This window comes from Neophocaena asiaeorientalis, unplaced genomic scaffold (assembly GCF_003031525.2).
Source record: "Neophocaena asiaeorientalis asiaeorientalis breed wild unplaced genomic scaffold, Neophocaena_asiaeorientalis_V1.1 scaffold78, whole genome shotgun sequence".
Lineage (NCBI taxonomy): Eukaryota > Metazoa > Chordata > Mammalia > Artiodactyla > Phocoenidae > Neophocaena > Neophocaena asiaeorientalis.
Window position 1 is genome coordinate 20,186,563 of NW_020175018.1, and position 22,743 is coordinate 20,209,305.

Consider the following 22,743-nt stretch of genomic DNA (forward strand, 5'->3'; position numbering starts at 1 on the left):
GTTGAGAGGTAGAATGTGGGCATCTCCAGGTCTCTGCCGCAGTGAGTTAGTTGGGAGGGACAGGTTTTCATCTGCGTGTCCCTGTATCTCAGTGTTTTGCTGCAGGTCAATGTGCCGAGCAGCTTCTCACACAACTGGCTGTCAGGATTTGTTGTCTAGCGACCCCATTTCTGCTGGGTCATGTGGTCTGGGCAGCCTTATGTGAGCGCAGAGCTGACCTGTTGCTCGAAGGTGTGTGCTGTCCAGCCTTGGCTGCGATGTGAGAGCTTATGGATACTAGTCTGTTTCTGTATGGTTTCTGGGTTCGGGGTTCTAATTACAATACGCAGACGTTTCCCTGTGGCGATTTAGAATATATTGATGTAAGCTATCTTCTAATTCTTCATGGGCTTCATTCTTTATATATAAACATTTGATTCATAGAGAATTTTTGATGAAATGTGAGGTAGAGACAGTCAAAGTGGGTGAATTTTATGGTATATAAATTATACCTCAGTAAAGCTTTTTGAACAAAACGTGAGGTCAGGGTTGTGTGGCCTCCCTCACATGGTGAGCCGTGTGTGCCAGCACTGTTTATTGACTGACATTTGCTTCCTTGCTGATTTAAAATGCCACCTCTGTCACATACCACGCGGCATTTGAATGTGAGTCTATCTCTGGATTCTCTATTTTGATGGAGGTCGTCATCTTCCGGAAAGAATCTAGACACTGAATAACACTGAGTTAGTCTAGATACTGATACAAAGGAAGAAAATTAAATGGGTATCAAGCTAACGAAAGAATCAGGAAATAAATAAAAGCAGAATCAAGAAGAAAATGTGGAAAACAAAATAAGATGGCAGGAGCAGATCTAAACAGATCAGTGATAGTAACAAAGAGTCATGGATTTGTTATGTGACCTGTTCCGGAGACGAGAAAGATGGGAGATACGCCAGCCGGTTCTGAGGCTAAACCTGCCTTAAAGTCAGCCAGACACAACCGTGTATCAGGGGACGAGGGCAGGGGAGGCTGCGGCCTCCAGGAAAGCTCTTCACAGGACCTGCTGAGGTAGCGGAACAAAGGAGAGAGACTGGAAGGCATGTCACAGGGTCCAGCTCCCTGCCGTGTGGACTTGGGGACGGGGCACAGGTCGGCGGTGCCCAGGGCAGGAGCATATGGGTGGCGCCACGCTCCGGTCCCCGTGGCAGGGTTGCCTCTGCTTTTGTTCTGGGCTTCGGTGCAATCACGCAGGAGGCACTCTTTTTCCCGAGTGTGGCTCGTTTTACTCTGTGTTGTGTTTGTGCGATTTATTTATGCTGTTAGTTCATTTTCACTGTTGTGTGACGGTGGTTTTTAAGGTGGCCCAGGGTCTCTGAGACCCTCCAGGGTTATAATAGTCCTGGGATGTTACCTGCCTTTCTCATTCTCCTTTGAGGGAGCCACGCCACAGGTGTAAGTGTCTGCAGCGGCACGTGTTCACGGACTCACGGGCCCCCACAGCCCTTGGCTGTTCTCGGTAGTTTCTGAGGCCAGAGCGTTGGGAGCCAAGTGGGGCCGCACCCCTCTGGACGGGTGTGTGCGGGGCTCCAGCGGGGCTGTTGCCCATGTCTGGCACATCCGCGAGGGGAGCTGCACGTCCTGTGTGTGCATCACGGGCTTGTGAACTTGGTGGGCTGCCCTCCTGGCGCGGCTGAGCGCTCTCACACTGCAGTTCTGATTTGCGTTTCCCTGGTTTCCGAGAAGCTTGGGTAATTTTTTTTTTTTGGCGCTACGCGGGCCTCTCACTGTTGTGGCCTCTCCTGTTGCAGAGCACAGGCCCCGGACGCGCAGGCTCAGCGGCCATGGCTCACGGGCCCAGCCGTTCCGCGGCATGTGGGATCTTCCCAGACCGGGGCACGAACCCGCGTCCCCTGCATCGGCAGGCGGACTCTCAGCCACTGCGCCACCAGGGAAGCCCTGGGTACTTTGTTGTATGTTTATTTGCTGTTTGGATGCCTTCTCTTGTGTAGTGCCTGTTTGGGACCCAGCTGTTTATCTGTGTAGTTATTTGTCCTTTTAAAAAGTCGATTTGTAGCAAGCGAGGCCCTGTGTGTATGCGGCCAGCACGGTGCCTCCTCCATGTAGGGGGCTGACTCCTCACCGATGACCGGTGTCCTTGTCTCCGCACTGGTGTGGATGGGGCAGGTGGGTGCGGGTTGTCTCGGGCGCTCACGGGGCCTGCTGGCTCGGGTCCCCTACCCTGTGTGGCCTCTGCCTGGCTTAGTCCTACACCGTCTGTCCACTCAGGTGCCAGCTGTGGTGTTCCCCTCCCTTCTCACCCCAAGCGCCTCACGTCTGTTTCTGTAGCTGCTGTGTGTGCGGTTTTCAAGTACTTATTCCTTATAAGGAGTTATTCCTTATTCCTCCCTTTACAGTCACAGGAGTTTTGGAAGTTGTTAATCTGCCCACTTTGATGGGTAGTTTCACTGCTCAGTATTTTTAAAATAAAAAACTACCCAATGAAATTTAAAGATAACATTTAAATAAAGCTTATTATAAAGATATCAGAATCCTACCAAAAAGGTTATATTTAATGGCGAAAGTTTTAAACCATTGCTAATACCAGTGATAAAAAGAGTGTAGGTTGGGACTTCCCTGGTGGTCCAGTGGTAAAGAATCCACCTTCTAATGCACGGGATGTGGGTTTGATCCCTGGTCGGGGAACTAAGATCCCACATACCACGGGGCAACTAAGCCCGTGCACCACAACTACTGAGCCCACACGACTCGACGAGAGCGCCCACATGCCACAACTACAGAGCCCACGTACCACAACTAGAGAGCGAAAACCCGCACGCCACAACTAGAGAGAAGCCCGCATGCCACATCGAAGGGTCCCACGTGCTGCAAGTAAGACCCGATGCAGCCAAAAAAGAAAGAAAAGAAAAGTGCGGGTTGCCACCTCCTCCCCTCACATAAGCACGCCACATTGGTCATTCTTGCTGTGATGCTGTAAGGTGAAAACTGGAAGGAAACATTAATATTTTAAACGACAAGGGAGTTTGCTGGGAATATAATCACCCATCTAAAAAAAATCCAAGGAAACCAGTTGAGTGGCTGCTGTAGCCAGTGAGCTGAGCTTGTGTGGTCCTGCCAGTCGGAAAATATAAGGACAGCTTGTCAATAATATCAGTAAACACCCGACAATACTTGTTAACCTCCTGAGTGGAACACGTCAGGCTGTGCATATGTACAGCCACTGGTGCTTGCCAGAGTCCCTGCTCCACCTGGACGGCCTTGAGGCCGGTATATCAGTGTGGGTCCTTAGAAGGTAAGGATTCTTTGAACAACAAAACCACAATATCACACCTAAAAATTAGCTGTAAGTCTTTAATATCACCACAGTGCTTAGCAATACATTTAACAAGAAATGTGTGTTATCTATAAGGAGAAAATAGTAAAACTTTACTGAAAGAGGTTAAAGAAAAGAATAAGTTCATGGAATGACCCATTATTTGTCTGAATGAGAAGATCCATTCTTTCGTCTCCCTTTCCCCATGTTATCCACGAATTCGGAACTGTTCTCGTCAAAATTCCCACAGGAGTTTCTGTGGGACCAGCTGACATGGGAGTCGTTCACAGCGAGAACGGGCTGGGGGGTGGGGGAGAGGTTAGCAGGACAGATACGGAGGGGGTCCAAGCGGGGATTCGTGCAGGCACGGCAGAGCCATGAGAGGGCGGAGCAGGGTGGCCACGGTGCACCTGTCTGTCTGCAGAGATACAGTTTGCTGTAAGGGTTGGGTTTTCAGTTTGTTCGCAAGGGATCATGAACTTTTCAATAAACGTTGTTGGGAAAATTGGGGGCCAAGTGAAGGCCGACCCTTAGGTCGAGGCGCACAACAAATGGTCACTCCGTCCTGGAATAGGCGGGGGTGACGGCTGCACAACTCTGAACGCACTCAAGACCGCTGGACTGTGTGCTTTGAAAGGGTGAATTTAAGGGTAGGTGAATTAGAAATCAGTAACGCTGTTATTGAAAAAGGCAAATTCCAGAAGATTTAAAGTGTCAACACAAAATATTTAACTGTGGGAAAAAGGTTGGAAACCGTTTTTCTAATCTCAAATGAAGGCCTTCTGTTGTAAGACACAAACCTAGAAGCCACGAAGGGAGAGACTGAGAGGTTCGAGTTGTCCAGATTAAAACCCCAGAAGTTTTACTTTAACAAGAAGTAGCAGAAGCAGGGCCTATAGAGCTTGATAGGAGAATGTTTATAACATATTTAACAGACGGTGTGTGTGTGTAGCTTCCGCAGTTACTAAGAAAGCAAGGACCCAGTGGACGTACGGGCTGGGGCTGTGGTCACAACAATACGCATGGGAGAAATGGAGGAGCACGTGTGGGAGACACTCGGGGGGTGGTGCGGCCCCTCAGAGGGCCTGGGGGTGCCCTGTGGGCGCCCCACACCCGGAGCGTCCTGCACGGGTGGGAGCACGTGTCTGCTGTTTGTCCGGAGGGTCTTACCCTTCCTGTGAGATTGTGAGGGTGCGGTCACCGCGTGGCCCCTCGAGGAGCCACAGCCGGGTGCGCGGGGAGGGGTGGAGGGGGCACGCGGCTCCTGTGTAGGTAGAGAAGGTGAACCCAGGTGCTTCTGCTGTTCTGTTACGGAAAGATCCCACAGCGTACTTTTCATTAGAAGAGAGTAAGACGCAGAAGCGCGCTGGGTGCTCTGCCCCTGCAGGCAGACACTCCCGTGCTCGCCCGCAGGTGCCCAGCACTGGCAGCAGGTCGAGGGCCTGGGGCTGGGCGGGCTCGTGGGTCGGGGGGTAGGTTTTGCGTTTTATATTAGTCTGTGGCCTCTGAAAACCTTTTTGCGGTGAGTGCAGTCTCCCATGCGCACTGACCTGCATACGTCCGAGTCACGTCGGATCGGTGGTCCAGGTCAGCCTGGAGCCTGGCATGGGGGCAGCCCTTCCGGGCCGGGCTCTTGGGGAGCGGCGGCACCTCCAAGTTGTGTCGGGTCAGATCGCCTGCCACCAGCGGCTCTCATTGGTGTGTTTTCTTTTTGGCTCCTGGCGGGGCTGCTCAGATGGAGGGCGAATCTGAAGAGGAGCAGGAGTCGGCCGGCACCGGGGAGGAGGAGGAGGACGGAGACGAGTCTGATCTGGTAACCTGTGCGCGGGTGACGCGGGGCTCCTGGCAGAGGAGCCACGTGGGAGCCGCAGAGAAAGCGGCCGAGCAGAGAGCCAGGGAGGGGCCGCCGGGTGGACCGGGCGAGGGAAGATCGAGGCTTCCGAGGTGGAACCTCAGGCCCTCTGCGGGCTGGATGTGGCTCAGAGCTGAGGGCTGCGAGCGATGCGACCTCACGGGGGCAGGGTCAGAGGGCGGGGCTGTGGTGGGAGGGCGGAGCCTGGGGAGCCTGCGGGCCGCCCAGGCCATCGGGCAGGGCTGGGAAGGGAGTCTGTGCCTCGAGGAGAAAGTGGCCACGTGGGTGGCGGAGACGAGCACTGGGAGGGCTGTTGTGTCTGGCGATAAACGTGTTCCTTTGGGGTCGTAGACTGAAGCGCAGGGAGCTGTGGTGCTGCTCTTGGCAGATTTTCTTCCCGGAGCTTTGCTGTGAAGGGGGCGCAGGAACAAGGTGCTGGAGGGAGCACAGGGCACCTGGGCGTCTCAGGGGGCCCAGCACGAGGGCTCGGGCTCCAGGGCAACTGTTGGAAAGGCCAGTGAGCCACCCTTAGTGTATCCTTTTATCTCATGAACACACATTTTAAAATTTCTTTTTCTATCCATAGTTAACAGGGGTTGTGAGATCCTGGTGGTGGAGTCGTTAGAAAGGCTAGTGGTTCATGCTCTGCATCTGCTGTAACTCGTGGCAGTTAGATGCCCTTTCTGCGTCTGGATTTGAGACACATGTACTCACGGGAATCTCGAAATGTTGTAAATTAATGATAATTTCTTTCCTTGTTCTCCATGTAATGGCTAATTTGGACATAGATTTGATGCACGTTGAGGCTTTGATTGTTCCTTTTCTCATGAGCGAGATGAATGGGGACATGTAATTAAAAGAGGATTCTCTTACTGAACTTACTTACTTAGTTACTGGTAGAACGTTTTCACTTATTCTTTTTTGTGCCAAACTCAAGTAACTGAGCTTACAGTGATATTTAGGGAAAAGCATGAGCGTCTTTAAGAATGTGACCTAGAAAAATGTCTAAGAGTGAAATTAATTTTCTAGTTGCATTATCACGGTATGGCAAGAAAACAGAACTTTTGCTTTCAGAGCGCCCATGCTTTGCTCTTTCTGTTCCTTTCCCTTGGTTCTCAGAGTTCTGAATCCAGCATCAAGAAGAAGTTTCTCAAGAGGAAAGGGAAGCCTGACAGCCCCTGGATCAAGCCAGCGAGGAAGAGGAGGCGGAGAAGTAAAAAGAAGCCCTGCTCCGTGCTAGGTAAACACAGAGCCACACACAGGACCCCGGGCGGAAACAGGCCGTGGGGGGCTTGGGGCTGGGATTCTGTGTAGGACTTCATTTGAACAGAAGACTCCACTGTTTAAAAAACTAAAAACATCAGAAACAGCTTTATTGGAGACCCTCAGGTGATGCCAGGGGGTCTCCTTCCAGCAGGCCCCCCTGGTATGGCCGTATGCTGACTGCCCCCACCTTCCCTGTGTCCCGCCCTCAGTGTCCTGTGCGGGCCGGGCCCAGGTCCACACAGTGGCTCTCAACCCTTTGCTCAGATTCCCTTGATCTGGAGGTAGCCTTGTTAAAGGGACAGCTGGGAAGGGCATGATGTCAAAGTTAGTGGCCCAGGGGCCCCGTCTTTGCAGCTTTGCCGTGGAGGACTTGGTGTAGCCTGAAGTGTGTGTTGCTGAGGTGTTCGGTTGGTGGGCCTCACCACGTGCATGTGACAGGAGACCCCTGCCACCCTCGCTGCGCGACGGAGACCTTCCCTCCGCAGCCAGCCCTCCCCCGGCCCGGGCACCTCTGCTCCACGTCGTCTCCGCAGATGGGTTAGCGCTGTGGAGAACGTTTACGGGTGGATCCTTCTCTCTGGCTTCTCCGAGAGTAACTGAGGGTCGTCCGTGGTGTTGTTGGCGAGAGGTGTTCCATGTGCAGCTGTCTGTGGTTTGTTTACCCCTCACCTGTTGGACATTTGGTCTCTTTCCAGTTTTTGGCCCTTACAGATAAACTGCTGCGGAGTTTGTGTACACGTGTTTCTAGAGCAAATGCTCCGTTTATCTGGGGTAAACGTTTAGGAGTGGAGAGTGGCTGGGTCATGCTGTGTGTCTCACTTCTTAGTGCTGCCAGCTGTTTCCCAAAGTGCTCGTCCTGCTCTGCGTTCCCTCAGCAGCACGGGAGCCGTCCAGCCCGGCACGGGCCCCCGCAGCGCTTGCGCGGTCAGTCTCTGATTCCAGCGCTGCTGGTTGATGTGTGGTGCCGTCGCATTGCGGTTACCTACCAAAGAACGAGGTTGCACATCTTAGGGTTTATCTTCTCGTAATGCGTTTATACCTTTTGCTTACTTTAAAATCCGAGCGTATATCTTCTCACTGAGTTGTGACTTCTTTCAGTGTTTTGGATACAAGTCTTTTGTGAGATAGATGTTTTGCAAGTATGTGCGCCTACTAAAAGTTTTAAAAAATGTTTGTTGAAGTCGAATTTATGGATTGTTTTCTTTTAAAATTCATGCTTTTCATGATCTCAGAAATCTTCGACTTAACCAACCCACGACGCAAAGATTTTGTCCCATGTTTTCTTCTTGAAGTTTTATAGTTAGCCCGTACATGTGGGTCTCTGATCCACTTTGTGTGTGTGAATGTGTGTGTGTGTGTTGTCGGGCAGCTCACGTTTTTGCCTGTGCATTTCCAGCTGTTCCAGCACCATTGGTTGCATTGACTTTTCTTTCTTCACTTAACCTTTTGAAACTTTGTTGACAGTCACCGTGTGGCTGTTTCTAGACTTTCTAGTCTGTTTTATTGATTGATTTTTCTCTATACCAGCACCGCAAAGCTGCAGGACTTCTTTCTGTCTTGCAGTTATTTTAGCGTTCTTCTAGATTCCCCTGATAGAGAAGCAGGTTTACAGAGCTGCCCCTGAAATGCAGAGGACTGCTGGAGGCCCGTGTGTGGCAGTCAGTTTCAGACTGGAGTCAGGTGGCTGGTGGGGTTTGTTGACCCACCAGGCACACGGGTGTGTCCCGTGAACCTCCTCTCCTTCACTCACGTTTCCTTGTCTCTCAACCAGGAATCATCAGCCAAGATCAGAATACCCCGTGTGGTTTTTGCTGTCGGCTGACAAAAGCCGTTGTAGATCCAAGACTAAAAGTTGTTTCGGGTAGAGGCTTCATCTTCACCATCTTGTGTGTAATGTGTAGAACGCCTGCCTAAATAGTTATTTAAACGGGAGTTTGAATTTTATTTCCTCCTGTAAAGCGTTTAAAATCGCACAAAGGTTGCTCAGTTCCTCAGATTGCTGATGATTTCTCGCTGGTGGTTGGCTCCTTCCTGTCTGAGATCTAGGTTCAGACTGTGGCCTGAATTCAGAGTCTTTGGGCACCAAACCTCTCTGTGTTATGGCTCGTTCATTTCCCATCGTTGAAGAAATGTCGATGACAAGTATTTAAAAGTTGGCTCTGAACTATGGGTATTTGCCCTTTGCTGGTGGTGTTATTATCCTGTGTAAATGCATGTTTTCACAGGCTTCCTCAGTGAAATGCCCTTAGAATGGCAGTTACCTGGGTGGGCCTTCTGGGACTTGTGGACAGGCGCCCCCTCCCTTGACGGGCTCCTCACTTACACACATTCCTCTCCTTGGCGTGTTCAGACTGTGTTGCCCTTTGGTGGGTGATGTGCTTCGTAAACCCCTTCTCACAGGAGGACGCTCCCTGTGGCCCTGCAGCCTTTCCTTGTGGATCCTGCCGCCCAGGTGTCTGAGGCTGGGCTGGTTCCACAGCAGTGCTGCACGTCTGGGGCTTCTTTAGCTGCTGTACAGCAGCTGGTCTTTCAAAGCTGCCATTCAGATTTTACTCATATTTTTAAAGTAATATTCACAGAACGTATGTGCACGACGTTTTTATGTGTCCTTGATTATTTGATCAGCTTTTATCTAGCTGGTGTGTTTGTAGAGAAAGGTGTTTCCACATGCCCACACCTTTGCTTTCCTCGACACGGCTGCCCTCTCCCCAGGGAGGTCGTGCGGAAATGGGAACCAGCAGAAGTGCGGGATGGGGGCCCGGTTGCTATGTGTGTTTGTTGTCTGAGTGGCTCGCGAGCATCCCGTGGCGCCTCCCGTGGGTCGCGAGGCCCCGGCGCACCGTGCTTGACGTGTGTGCCTTTGAACGCAGGTTCCGAAGCGTATGCCTCGTCTTCGGGAAGCGCAGAGCAGATGGCACCCAGCGACGGCACGGGGTACATGGAGGTTTCGCTGGACTCCCTGGATCTCCGAGTCAAGGGCACGCTGGCCTCTGACGCAGAAGGTGAGCGCGTGCGTGGCCAGGGCCAGCTGGCGGGGGTGGGGGAGGGTACGTTTGGTGCCGAGTGGGCAGGACGCGGGGCCAGTGTGCTGTGTCCCTGTGGCGCTCTAGTGAGGCGGCCCCAGGGGTCGGGTGCAGTTGCCCACCAAGGTCAGGAGTTCTGCGAGCCATGCGTGTTTATGTGGGGCTTCCAGTGGGAGGTGACCCTGTGCCCTGGCTGCATGCAGGTGGCGTCGTTCTGCACAACGTGGCCTTTTTATGATCCCTGATTCCAGCAATGTTGGTGGAAATGTGTCTTCTCGTCGATGTTGAGCTGGTGGTGCCCCATGGTGGCATACCTGGAGCCGGGCCTTGAAGTCCCTGGCACTGCAGCTCGGGGGGTCCTTGGCTCTGGGGCTGGGGCCACACACTCCTCGCTGTCTGAAAATCTTTACCGGTGGAAATTAATTGATAGCTGTTTGGCTCTTTTGAAAAATTTCTTTGAAATGAAGCGTGGGGAAAATGTAAAATCCCTGTTACTTACACCACATGGATTTTGCTGCTGTCGGGGTATAACCAATCATTCTTTAAAGGACAAATAACCAGCTTTTAGCGTTTGGAACACTAGAGGACTTTGGGTTTACTTGTTTAGTTTAGGAAATCACATCTTTAGCTTAAGAAGAAAATTGTAGGCTTGTCTGTCAGAGAAGTTAGCCTCTCTTCTTGCTGCACACAGAGCAGAAACCCCTCTCCGGTCATCACCTCATGCCTTCCTTCCCGATGAAGTGACGTCTGTGTTTACTGTTTCTAAACCTGCTCTTAGCTTTGTCTCAGGAAGGTGCCGACTTGGATGCCAGCAGGAAGTAGTGCTCGTTTTACCACATTGCCTGGGGTCAGAGGTGAGAGGGCAGCACAGCAGGGGCGCCTGCTGCCCCTATATGAGCTGAGCCCCGGAGGGTGAGGGAGGTGGCCTCTGCCTTTAATGTGTATGTGCAGCTTCTGGTAAAAGTAAGGGCCACGCTGGCGGGGGCCCCTTGGAGGAGGAGGAGAGGCTGCGGGGTGCCATGTAAGGTGCTTCCCTGAGGGTGTTCCCTGGATTGACAGCCACCGTTGGAGGACCCGTGGATGTGTCCAGTCATGCAGGGCCTGGGGTGTCAGCACTTTGGAAGGACGAGTCAGGTCCTCCAGTTTTGTGTGCATTTAGTGTTAGGGTTCCAGACCCTCTAGGGGGGCAGCTGTGGGCCTGAGGCTGGGCAGGAGGGTAGGGGGCCTGGGGCTTCTTGGAGAAGGGCCATGTGACCTGGATGGGTGCGGAGGGTGGGGACTGGTCCTGGTTTGTGGGAGTCCAGGCGATCCGGCCTGCCATGCCTGTGGGGACCCCTGCTTACCCTACACCCCTACTTCGGAACATGAAACGTGCCTTCCTTTGGAAGCCGTGGCTGGGTCGAGGGGTCTTTCTGGCCACCGACCTCTGTCCCCACTGCAAGCCGGCCTAGCCGCGGGCGACCTTCCTCCCGGTGCTGCCCGCCTTGCCCTGCCCTGACCTGACCTGTTGGGTCAGGCGGTGATGTGCTGCGCCGGACACTTTCTTCGTGATCCTAGTTTTCTTCTTCGTGTTCCCCAGTTCTTTCCTCCTTCTGCCTAATAAGCAGGCGCTTTGCGCTGTTGTAGTGGGTGAGGAGCGCTCTAGATGATCAGGAGACAAGCTGCCTCCAAACCCTTTCAGGTTGAACCGAACGTTCGCTTCGTGGCTGCAATTCTAAAACCAAGTGACGAAGACAAGCGCTTCCTGGCTGGGAAGCATGTGGGAAGCGAAGTCCCAGGCGGTCTGGCTCCTGGACCTCGGCTCCTGGGCGGCTGCCCGCGGGCGTGTCTGCAGGGACTGTGTCCCCACTTTCTTGCCCTGCGGAGGTGGGGTGGGCGGGGCCGAGTGTAGCAAAGCTCTCTGGGCCGTGGTGGCGACACGCATTGTGTGTGACCGCAGGGCTGGCCAACGGTCCCGACGTAGGCGAGACGGACGGCCTTCAGGAGGTGCCCCTCTGCAGCTGCCGGATGGAGACCCCGAAGAGCCGAGAGATCACCACCCTGGCCAACAACCAGTGCATGGCCACGGAGAGCGTGGACCACCAGGTGAGCGGGTTTGCGTTCCTGTGCGAGGGGGGCCCCCGCCCGGCAGCACTGGCGCTGCTCAGAAGGATGGTGCTGTGTGCGTGGCCGGGCAGGCGTGGTGGCTGGGAGCCAACACGGCTGCGGGCGCTGCTCCGCTGAGGTCACGCTTTCCCAGAGGCTTTTCTACTTTGATGTGAACTCGGACGTGGATGGGTGAGAGGCAGAGCTGCACCTGAGGGTGCTCGCAGCCTCTCCACAGGCCCCGTCACCTTCTTTAGAAGGACTGTCTGTGATGAGAGCGTTACAGTTGACCTGAACCTGCTGCTCGGCGTCCGAGCCGCCAGCACTTGGGTCTGTCCCGCTCTGCTCGCTTGGCTTTGAGCCAGCGTTTAGCACTTGTCTCCTGTAACAGAAGTAACAGTAATTCCCATTATCATGGGAATTGTCATGCGTTCCGGCCGGCCTTGGTGGGGGCACTGTGAGGTCGAGTTCCTGCCCTTGGTCCATCGTCAGGTGAGAGGTTGCGGAGTGGCGGCTCCACAGTTCTCTTGTTCCTCCTGCAGTGACTCTCCGATGTCTCTGGAACAGAACTTCCTCACCTTCTGGGGCTGTTTGTGCCCCTGAAACATTCATCCTGCGTTCGCAGCACAACTAGTGACTTCGTGGTCTCTTTTGCAGCTCTTCCGAGTAATGAGTTGGTGCCTTGACGCCTTCCGCTGCCCCTCCCAGCCGCTCCGCAGAGTTCATCTTAGGAACTCACAGTCTTTTCTCTTTTCAACCTGTTACATATACAATTTTTTGTTGTAAAATGAAATATAAATCCAGAAAACAATGCAAGACAAGTGTTGGGCCTAATGGGTCTGTCTAGGGTGGGCCCTCTGGTGACCATTTCCCAGGGTCAGGAAATGGGATTGTCCGCAAATAGCTGCCACCCGGCTTCTGTTTTCTGAGTGGTTTCACCAGCCATACAGGTGTCCCTAGACGCTGTTGCCCACTTGTCCTTTCTCTTCCTTTCCCTTTATGTGTGGAGCAGCCGGGTCATTTGACCCCGTGGTCTGAGCAGTGGCTCCCGTGCTCACGGGGCCTCCAGCGCCCCTGTCTGCAGTTTATACAGAAGTGGACCCGGCTCAGCTGAGGGGAGTTTAATCCAAGATAAAGGCTCGTGATATCTGGTTGCCTCTCTTTTTCTGCTGTTGGCAGCTGTTGAGTCTTCATGCCTGTGTTTATTAATTCATCAGAGGTTCCAAAACGGTGATGTTGTGTCGCCTCCTGCTCATTTATTAGCTGGATGGTTTCACGAAGAGCCTTGTCATCCGGTCTGCTCTTTTGTTAGCCAGCAGAACATCTCAGAGGAAGGACTGCACTGGTGCTTGAGCCTTCCTCTTTATTTCCCAGTTGTCCAGGTAATGAATTTGTTCTCTGTCATCTTCTGAGGTTGGCCAGTTCTTACTTTTAAAATATCATTATGAACTCATGTGTTTAAACAGATTTGACGGGTTCTAACCTTTGTGTTGTTGTCGTTATTTTTATTATTATTGAAGCTTCACCCCCCTCCACCCCTTGGCCTGCAGGACCCTCTTCATATTGGACTCTTTTAGGGGATATGCATGGTCAAAAGTATTTTTTTAACAATACTGAAAAGTTAAGTGCCTTTTCACTTACTCTTTCACAGGGTGTACAGTGGCATTTTGTGCGTTTGCAAGACCTGTATAACTCAGGGAATGAGTGATTTGCATGGTGTTACAAAATCATTCACAGTGCGAGACAGGTGGATGGATTTTGGTGTAACGGTACTAAGCTTGCGGACAGTGGGTTGAGATTTTTACACGGCAGCAAATCTTTTGAGAAACTACCCCTTGTAGAGTTTTGCTGTGGTGTCAGAGAAGAACGTCCACCTTTGCCTGCTCTGAATGCAGAAGCAGATATGAGGTTCATCTGTCTTATTAAACCAGATATTAAAGAGTTTTGTGAACAATAGAAAACAATGACATTTCTCATTAACTTTTTTAAAAGTAATTTTTTAATTAAAATACGTTCTTTACGTGATAGGTTTATTGCTATTTTAAAATAAATTAATATTTAAAAATTTTCTCTCAATTTCTAACACGGTAAACGTTAATAGACGTACCCCATTTGGACACAAGCTCTTTGGGACCTTTGGTGATTTTTAGGAGTATAAAAGAGCACTGAACCCGGAGATTTTGAGAACCATTGTTCTCGATCTTCTCTTTTCTTCATTGCTCTTGTCCCTGTCCTGCTCACTTTCAGCTCAGCTTTGTCCTGGCGTCCTCGTGCCCCGAACTAGAAGGGGGTCCAGGCACGTTGGGTTTGAGGGTTCCTGGCGGCTGGCCCGCACTGGCCCCAGGTCTTAGGCAGCCCCAGACTTGCTGGGATTGGGCAGGGTTTCTCCCAGGTCGCCTGCTCTTCTCAGCCCCAGGGAGGACCTTTTGGTATCTTGGTTCCCCCCTGTCCTTGGGTCCACGAGACACTGCCTCGCTGTGTCCCTCTTCCCCCATCCTCTCCCCTCCTCCTGCCCGGGCACCAGCGTCTAGCAGACCCACCCTTACCCATTTGCATCCTGTGGCCTTTGGTTTTGATTTAAATATCGTCTCTGGGTTTTGGTTTTGCTGTCTAGTTGCTCTGTTTTTCTGTGGGATTCCAGGAAATTCTTAAGCTGCTGCTATTTTCCCAAAAATATTTTTCTCTTTCGATGCTCAGGTTGCCTCGGCCTTAGCTGGCAGCGGCCCCTCAGAGCTAATAGCTCCTTCGTCCTGTGTCTCCTTCCCATCAGCTTTATTATTGAGGCATAATTCACACACTTGAGGTCACCTTTCTGCTTGTGTGTCTCTGAGTCACATGAGTGACATGAGTGACTCAGATCACACGAGTGACACGTGTGACAGATGTACACAGTCGTGCGACCAACATGCTCCTCTTGATTTCTGTGCGAGGGAGGGGTGTCGACTCTTCAGCTCGGGCCGGTTTTACGTGACTCCTGTCGTCTTGGGGGGGGGGTCCACTGTGTCCTTGGGGATTCGGGATGTCTGGTGCTGACACAGGACACCCCCCCGCCCCGCCGCCGCCGGACCTGTGCTGTCTGTATGTTTGGAGATCTCTTTAGACAGCGTGTCCTGCACAGGGCCCGATAGTCTCTGTCTTCCCAGTGGTTTGCTTGGATCATCCCCATTGCACTTACCAAGGTAGTTGGGTTACAGTCGGACATCTTAATAGTGCTAAGAATTATGCCATCTGTTCCTCCTTTTTCTTCATTTTCTGCCTCTTGGATTCACACCACTGGGTCTTTGTTGTGGCATGTGGGATCTTTTGTTGCGGCGTGGGCCGGCGCTCTCTAGTTGGGGCTCACAGGCTCCAGAGCGCGTGGGCTTAGTTGCCCCGAGGCATGTGGGATCTTAGTTCCCCAGACAGGGATACAGGGATCAAACTCGTGTTCCCTGCATTGGCAGGCAGATTCTTAAGCACTGGACCACCGGGGAAGTCCCAGGTTGAAATTTTTTATGATTCCAGTTTATTCCACTGTTGGCTTTATTTTTTATGTATTTTCCTCACGTTTTCAGCAGTTGCTTTGGAGTTTGTAACATAAATCCTTAGTTTATCACGGTCTTGCTTGAATTGATATCGTACCACTTAACATGTAATGTAAGACTCTTAGATGCGTGGGCCCAAATCCTGTCTCCCATCTTTTGTCATATGTTTCAGTTTCATATATGCTATTATTTTTGTACATACTCATCTTTTAGACTGAATAACGTAATCATCTCTTGTTTCCCTTTATTTAAACTGCATCCAGAGCGTTCTTCCTCTGTTCCGATCTGATTTCTCTCTGATACCACAGTCTCTGTGCCTGAGGACCCTTCCCCCCGTAGCACAGGTCTGCTCATAATGAATTCTCTTTTGTTTGTTTGAAAAAGTCCTTGTTTTGCTTCCAGTTTTGAGAGACACTTTGATGGGTACAGAATTCTGGGCACTTCGGGACGTCGGTCGGTGTTGCCGTCCGAAGGTCCCGAGGAGAGGCCGCGGCCTTTGTTGCTGTAGTCCTCTGCGCCGACCTCTGAGGCTGAGGTGTGGGGTTGTGCTGCTCTCTCTTGGTGTTTGTCCTCTTTAGGTTTCTCTGAGCTTCTTGGACTTGTACCCGGTCTCTCTGTTTTCCTAGAAAATCAGTTCCTGCCCAGTGGCTCTTTATTTTTTCTCTTTCCGAAACCAGTCACTCGACGCGGGCTCGTGGGATGTTGTGTTACAGCTGATGGAGGCTCCGCACTTGCGTTCTCTTCCCATTTTGGGGTCCGATGGTTTCTGTTGAACTTCCTCCTTGCTGAGTGTACTTGAGCCAGTCAGAGGCCTCCACCTGTGTCTCCTGATGGCCTTGCGGGTCCTGGTGGTGGTAGGGGGCGTCCTGGTGGCTGTTTGTTGCCCCCCACCCGCTGCTGGAGATCCTGAATGTCCACGACGTGGGTGGGTCTCAGGGTCCCTCCCCCCAAGCAACCCTTGGCCCCTTTTACTTTTCGTCCTGGGATTTTCTCCATGTTCTCAAATACCTGCTTTCTACCCTCTTTTCCTGACCTCTCCTTTGAGGTGTTGTCTGAGGGTTCTTACTGTGGGAAGGGTGCCCCCCCCCGCCCCCACACCGCGGTCTGCATCTGTCTGTCCCTCCCTCCGTCGATCGAGGGAGCCTCTTCGCTGTTTTCGTGGAAGCGTCCACAGCTGAGCCAGGGGTTTCCTCTCCTGAGCAACCTTTCCTTTTTCCCGGAGTTAGTAATTGCCTCGTTTCTCATTGTTTCCTTTGTGCCTGTTACCGATTCCACCCCACACTGATGGACTTGCTCACTTTGTAGGGTTTTCGGACACATCGGTCCCTCTCAGCGGGGGGCACGTTGCCTCAGCAGCTCCTTGAGGGAGGTTCCTGGGGGGAAGGTCTGGGCCGATCCTCTCCTGTCGCCACAGCTTCACGGGCGCAGTTTCCTCTCACGTCCTGGTCATGTCGCCGTCTGCTTCGGGCTGTCCGCGTCTCAGGAGCCCCGGCCCCCACTCTGGGTCCTCTCTGCAGAGCCTCCAGCCTTCTCACCTCTTCTCCATTTTCCACATTTTTGACTTTTTGCTTTACTTTAGAAAATTCCCTCCGTCTCCCAGCGCTTCCATGGAAATTTCACTTCTCCCTCCTATTTCTGGTGCTGAGAGCTTGATTTTGTGCCCTCCCTCGTGGCCTCCTGTTCCAGCCTCAGAGCCGCCCGGGCCTCTTTCCTGGGGGCATTGGCCCCATCTGCCCCCCCGATCTCTGGGCTTCATGGAGTCTCTGAGAACGGGCTCCCTTGAGGAACAGGCGAGGAGGAAGCTGGGGCTGGGGGCGCGTCACCCGCACCAGCTGCCAGGAGGCCAGGGTCCTTGTTGGAAGGCGCCAGGGCGACAGCGGGCGCAGGTGGGCCGCCCGAGTGCTGGTGGGTCCTGTGGATTCTCTGTGCTCACTGCTGCTGGTCGTGCTTCCTGGCATGTGTCCTGTTCCCTTTGATGCCCCAGCCCCTAGCCCAGGCTGTTCTCCTCACGTGGCCGCCGTGACCCCCTGGTCCGTGAACCGGCGGCACAGCCCGTCATCACGTGGTGGAGGACCCGGCCGCCTTCCTGCTTTGATTTCCTGACAGCCCCTCCCCCGCCCTGTGACATGGCAGCGGCTGACCCGGTCTCGTCTGATTGCAGCTGGGCAGGTGCACGAACAGCGTGGTCAAGCATGAGCTGATGCGCCCGTCCAGCAAGGCGCCGCTCCTGGTGCTGTGTGAAGACCACCGGGGCCGGATGGTGAAGCACCAGTGCTGTCCCGGCTGCGGCTACTTCTGCACCGCCGTGAGTGCCCGGCCCCCTCTGTCCTGCCCTTGGCCTCTGGGGGCACCTGGGCCCCCGGCTCCCTTCCTGCCGCTCGCGTGTCTACCTAGGCAGGGCGGCCTGGCCCTCCACTGCGTCCTGCTCGCCAGTGCCTCCGGGATCTTCTCCATCAGTGACTTCATGCACAGCTGCTCATGTGGCTCACATGGCCCTCACTTGGTCTCCGTGTGGCCCTTTGTGCTCCTGGGCCCAGAGCCTCTCCCCCAGGGGCTTCTCCAGACGTCACGCCTGTGTGCCCTCGCCATCCTCATCATGCTTTTCTGCTTCTGCTGAAAAGAGGTTCCCAGGGAGAGCGCTGCTCCTCAGCCCAGAGCCCTGGCCTGAGGTCGGGTCGCCCGAAGGGCGTGGTGTCAGGCGCTCTTTGCCAAGGGCTGTTGGCGGCACCTCCCTCCTCGGGCTTTTGCTTCTGGGAGTGTCTTCCCGGGTGTGTCTTCCGTGGGTCCGTCTTTGGACTTATATGCGGCACGTCCCCTGGTCAGAGCAGCTGGAGAGTGAGGCCTCGGCCTCCTCGGGGCGTGGGGATGGGGATTTTTCTCTCCTTCAAATAGCACGTGTGTGGACGTGCGTTGGGAGGGGCCCCGTGGACGCAGGGCGTCATTTCTTCTCACCCGGAGAGGGGCTGGGAGCCCCCCGGGCTCTGGCTTCCTGCCCCCACACAGAGCTCAGTTCTGGGCTTTGCTTGCTCTTCCGCGTATTAGCCCCAATTAAAAGAAGATTTCTGGCCTCCCTGTTTTTAGGGTAATTTTATGGAATGTCAGCCCGAGAGCAGCATCTCTCACCGTTTCCACAAAGCCTGCGCCTCTCGAGTCGATAACGCCAGTTACTGTCCCCACTGTGGGGAGGAGACCTCCAAGGCCAGAGAGGTGACCATCGCAAAAGCAGACACGACCTCCACCGTGACGCTGGCCCCTGGGCAGGAGAAGGGCTCCACAGTGGAGGGCAGGGCCGACACCACCACAGGCAGGTACGGCTTCCCCTGAGCCCTCAGAGTTCACCTGACGATGCCCGTCTTTAATTGTTGCTGATGTCTTCCGACTTGCCAGACGTCTCCCAGCTGGCTCACACTCGCCGTGATTTCTGACACGTGAGGCTGTGAGGCATGCTGACGTTCGTGTGCTCGCTGCCACTGTGCACGTCTCTTCTGCACTCAGTGTAGTTTTGTACATTTCTTTGCCTGATTTCGAACCAGTATCACACCATCCTAATTGACGTGGGATCACAGTATTTTCGGTCGAAGTACAGGACTCCCATAGGTAGCTGTTGGTATACACCTGAAACATCGGTCCCTGTGTGTGCTTGTCCCTACCCACGTGTACGTGTGCGTGCCTGTCCCTACCCATCTGTACCTGTGCGTGCCTGTCCCTACCCATCTGTACCTGTGTGTGCCTGTCCCTACCCATCTGTACCTGTGTGTGCCTGTCCCTAAACATCTGTACCTGTGTGTCGTGTATGATATGAAACATTAGTGTCAGCTGCTGTAGTCTGCTCTTACTGCGTCATGTTTTGGAGGCCCTAGCTGAACACAGAAGAAACAGTCTTTAAAAGAGAAGGGTTGATATTGGAAACATAATTTTCTTCTCAGAAGTATTCAGTAGAAATAGCTGAAGAACTCATAAAGCTAAATGGAGTCAGTCAGCCACAGGATCAGGTAAGAAAAGGTGTCAGAAGCCTCGTCCCCACTAGTGTGTCCAGCTAGAAGCCAGGGTGATGGAGAGAGAGCCTTTCAAAACAGCAACAAAACCTGTAACCTACCTAGGAAAAAGCAAGCGATACTACACTGATGAAAAAGGAAGCTATAAAACTTCACTGAAGGTCATTTAAGAGACTCGAATTGTAGACATTCAAAACTGAATATTGGAATGGTGTCGACTCCTTCATATTATTCCGTACTAATCATATTAATCTATAAAGGATTTTGTTTTTTTTTTTTTGCGGTACGCGGGCCTCTCACCGTTGTGGCCTCTCCCGCTGCGGAGCACAGGCTCCGGACGCGCAGGCTCAGCGGCCATGGCTCACGGGCCCAGCCGCTCCGCGGCATGTGGGATCCTCCCGGACCGGGGCACGAACCCGTGTCCCCTGCATCGGCAGGTGGACTCTCAACCACTGCGCCACCAGGGAAGCCCTAAATTTAATGATTTTTGAGTCAAAATTCCAAGGTGTCCCTTGCGTTGGGAGGGCAGTGGACTTTAGATTCAACCTGAAGTTCATTCGCTAAAGCATATTTGAACATTGGGCAAAAAGTCCTGCGAAAGCCGCCCTCACCTCTGAATGCCATTTTTCTCTGGGATTTGATTCTGAGTCTGGGCTCTTCCCTCCAGGGGCTGAGCAGACAGATGGTCAGTGAACCTGAGACCATTTTCACTCTCAGAAGAGCAGTGCAGTTGGAGGGTCCGAGTGAATCATGTTTTATGTTTTCATTGGTTTCCACAAGAAGGGAGAGTTCCACGTCTCTAAAACTCAGAATTCCACTTATTTCTTCCTCCCCGAAGCACTGCTGGACCCCCGCTCTCAGAGGATGACAAGCCGCAGAGCACAGCCCCCCAGGTGCCCGAGGCCTTCGACCCCATGGGGCCAGCCGGGCTGGGGAAGCCAGCACCCGGCCTCTCCCAGGGACCTGGGAAGGAAACCCTGGAGAGCGCGCTCATCGCCCTGGACTCGGAGAAGTAAGGCCTGGCGCTCCCTTCCTGCAGACTCCTCCCCTCCGTGTCCTCCTGCATGAGTCAGCCACCGGCACTTCCGCGCGCGTCCTTGTCCCCCTGCGGCGTCTGGTGCTGGCCAGGGCCACACGTCCCTGCTGTCTGCGCCCCCAGGGCCACGGCATTCCCAGGAGGTCGCTGAGGCCTTCCTTAGGTCTCCTGTTAGCATTGGTCATCAGGACCATGCACCTTCTCTTCTGTTACTTGGGGAAACGATTGCAGGTTGTCGTCCGTTGCACTAAGAGCAAAGTGATCCTCTGAAGGCATAGCGAGGACAGTCCTGGGAGGCTCTGGCACATGTTTCCCTGGACACGTTGACCGTGGCTCTGACCTCAGGACGTTAGGGCCAGTGCCACTCTGTGGCTCCTTGTCTCTGAAAGGAGAGTTTGGAGCAGGTGGCCCCTCGGTTGTCCCTGCGGCCCCCATTACTGCAGCCGACCTGTGGCTCTGCAGGAGGGCCCGGTGCACCAACCCATGACCCCACAGGTGCCCACTGGTCATGGGGTTCCACGATCAGGGCTCCGGGCAGGCCGCGCGGCTCCCTCGCTCAGAGCTTCACCTTCCTGTCTTGCTTCTCGGGAAGCTGTAGTGTTGGGACACGTTCCTGAGTCCCCACAGCTTTTTCTCTGTCCGCCTCCAGTCTGGTCTCTGGCCCTGGTCTTATGGTGACTGTCCAGTCCCCTGCCCTACTCACCGGGTCCAGACTCTGTACTGTGAAGAGGGTGGGTGTAGCTGGGTGTGACATGCTGCCTCCACCACCTCGGGGGTTCCTTGACCTCATGCTATAGAGAAGCAGCTCGCTCTGTGCCCTGCACAGAATGCAGAACCTCAGGAACCATTCTCGTGCTGTGGGTGAAGGAGATGCTCACTAATTTTGGTTATTTTTACTGTGAGATGCCTGGTGGGTGTGGCATCCTTGACCTTGAGGCTGGGCAGGTGGGCCCAACCCAGGCCTTCCCAGCCTGCAGGTGCCGCGCGTGCGCCTGCGTGCGTGTGTGTGTGGCCTGTGCTCACTGCTGTCTTGTGCTCTCTCCGCAGACCCAAGAAGCTCCGCTTCCACCCGAAGCAGCTGTACTTCTCGGCCCGGCAAGGGGAGCTGCAGAAGGTGCTGCTCATGCTGGGTAGGTGGCCGTATCTGTCAGCGTCTCTCGGTGACTGTCCACCATGTCCCGCTCTGTCCGGTTTCTCTGGTTGGTGCACACGGGCTCCCCTGGTGTCCGGCCCGTTCACGGTGTTCATGCTCAGTCACGACAGTGGAAGTATTCTCTGGGAATTCCTCGTTTGTTTGTTTTATTTTGTGCGGGTCTTACTTGTGGCGCATGGGATCTTTGTTGCATGTGGGCTCTTAGTTGCGGCATGCGGGATTTAGTTCCCTGACCAGGCATCGAACCTGGGGCCCTTGCACTGGGAGTGCAGAGTCTTAACCACTGGACCACCAAGGAAGTCCCAGGAATTCCCCATTTTTAAGCAGGAATTAAATATGTGATTATTAGATTAAGACGAGATGTCGACTCCATGAAAGCAGAGTTAGCCAGCTGGGCTGTTGTGCCGTGTGGATGGAGTTGGCGCCCTCGTGTGCAGGGTGCAGCCCACCTGGCACTTGTGTTTTCAGTGTGTACCTGCCTTTATGGGTTTTTAACACCTGAAAATGTACTGGTCGGGTCCTTCCCAGCTCCGTCTCCTGCGGAGCAAGGGACAGTGCTTTGATTCTGAGCTCACAGCGTAGGCTTGATTTCTCTGGCTTGAAAAGGCTGATTAAGAATCGTTTAACTTGACAGTAAGTCAAGAAAGAAGCTTAACAATTTGCTCTGAAAAAAAAAAGGTTTTATTTTATGTTGACTGAAGTGGCGATTTTAATCATTTTCCTCGTGGACCTTGTGCGATGCTGAGTTCACCTTGCCGGTCCGTGGTTGGCCTTGTAGCCCGTCTCCATTCCAGGCTGGGAGCTGTGCTCAGCAACCGCCTTCCCTTTGGGCCTGTCCTGGGGGTCCTGCTCCCTGTGGAGCATCCATCCTGGGGCCCCGCCACCCTCACGCTCGGGCCCAGGCCTGGGGACGGGAGGGACGGGGGAGCCCAGAGTTAGATGAGGGTGTCTAGGAGGAGCGCAGGTGCTGGGGGTATCTGACCACAGGCCTGCCTGTCGGTTCCACCTGGAGCCTTGCCAGCCCTTGCGCCATCCCGGGCTCTGGGGGCTGCACCTGCGGTAACTGGCACCTCCTGTTTGTTTGCAGTTGACGGGATCGACCCCAACTTCAAGATGGAGCACCAGAACAAGCGCTCGCCCCTGCATGCTGCGGCGGAGGCCGGCCATGTGGACATCTGTCACATGCTGATTCAGGTCAGATGCGGTCTTCTTGGGGCCACCAAAGCAAGACAGCCTGGCCTGGGTCCCGAGAGCCGGGCCGCCCAGTAGTGCCAGAGGCTCCCAGGCCCACCCGCCCTGGCTCTGCCCAGTGCCCTCAGCCCCTCTGCTGCCTCTCCTGCCAGTTACGCCGCCTCTGGAGATGACGCACTGCCATTCGGTGTTTGACTTGTTTTAGTTCGTTTGGGTTTTTAGTGTCACCGACTTCCTGGCGTGGGAGGGTTTAGCCCAGGCGTGCGCACATGCTTCCTCCTACCCCCCGCCCTGCACTGGGAGCTTGC

General features: G+C 53.8%; 1 protein-coding gene across 3 annotated transcripts in view; it reads left to right on the forward strand.

Moving 5' to 3' along the window:
* The window catches only part of EHMT1 (euchromatic histone lysine methyltransferase 1), a 76,182-nt gene that overhangs the window by 19,003 nt on the left and 34,436 nt on the right, over positions 1-22,743 (forward strand). For all 3 annotated transcript variants that reach the window (XM_024762138.1, XM_024762139.1, XM_024762140.1), the window contains exons 6-14: positions 5,046-5,123; positions 6,282-6,402; positions 9,299-9,430; positions 11,391-11,536; positions 17,222-17,365; positions 18,142-18,368; positions 19,894-20,067; positions 21,139-21,221; positions 22,332-22,438. In XM_024762138.1, the coding sequence (XP_024617906.1) occupies positions 5,046-5,123; positions 6,282-6,402; positions 9,299-9,430; positions 11,391-11,536; positions 17,222-17,365; positions 18,142-18,368; positions 19,894-20,067; positions 21,139-21,221; positions 22,332-22,438 (1,212 nt within the window). The remainder of the gene's footprint in view (positions 1-5,045; positions 5,124-6,281; positions 6,403-9,298; positions 9,431-11,390; positions 11,537-17,221; positions 17,366-18,141; positions 18,369-19,893; positions 20,068-21,138; positions 21,222-22,331; positions 22,439-22,743) is intronic.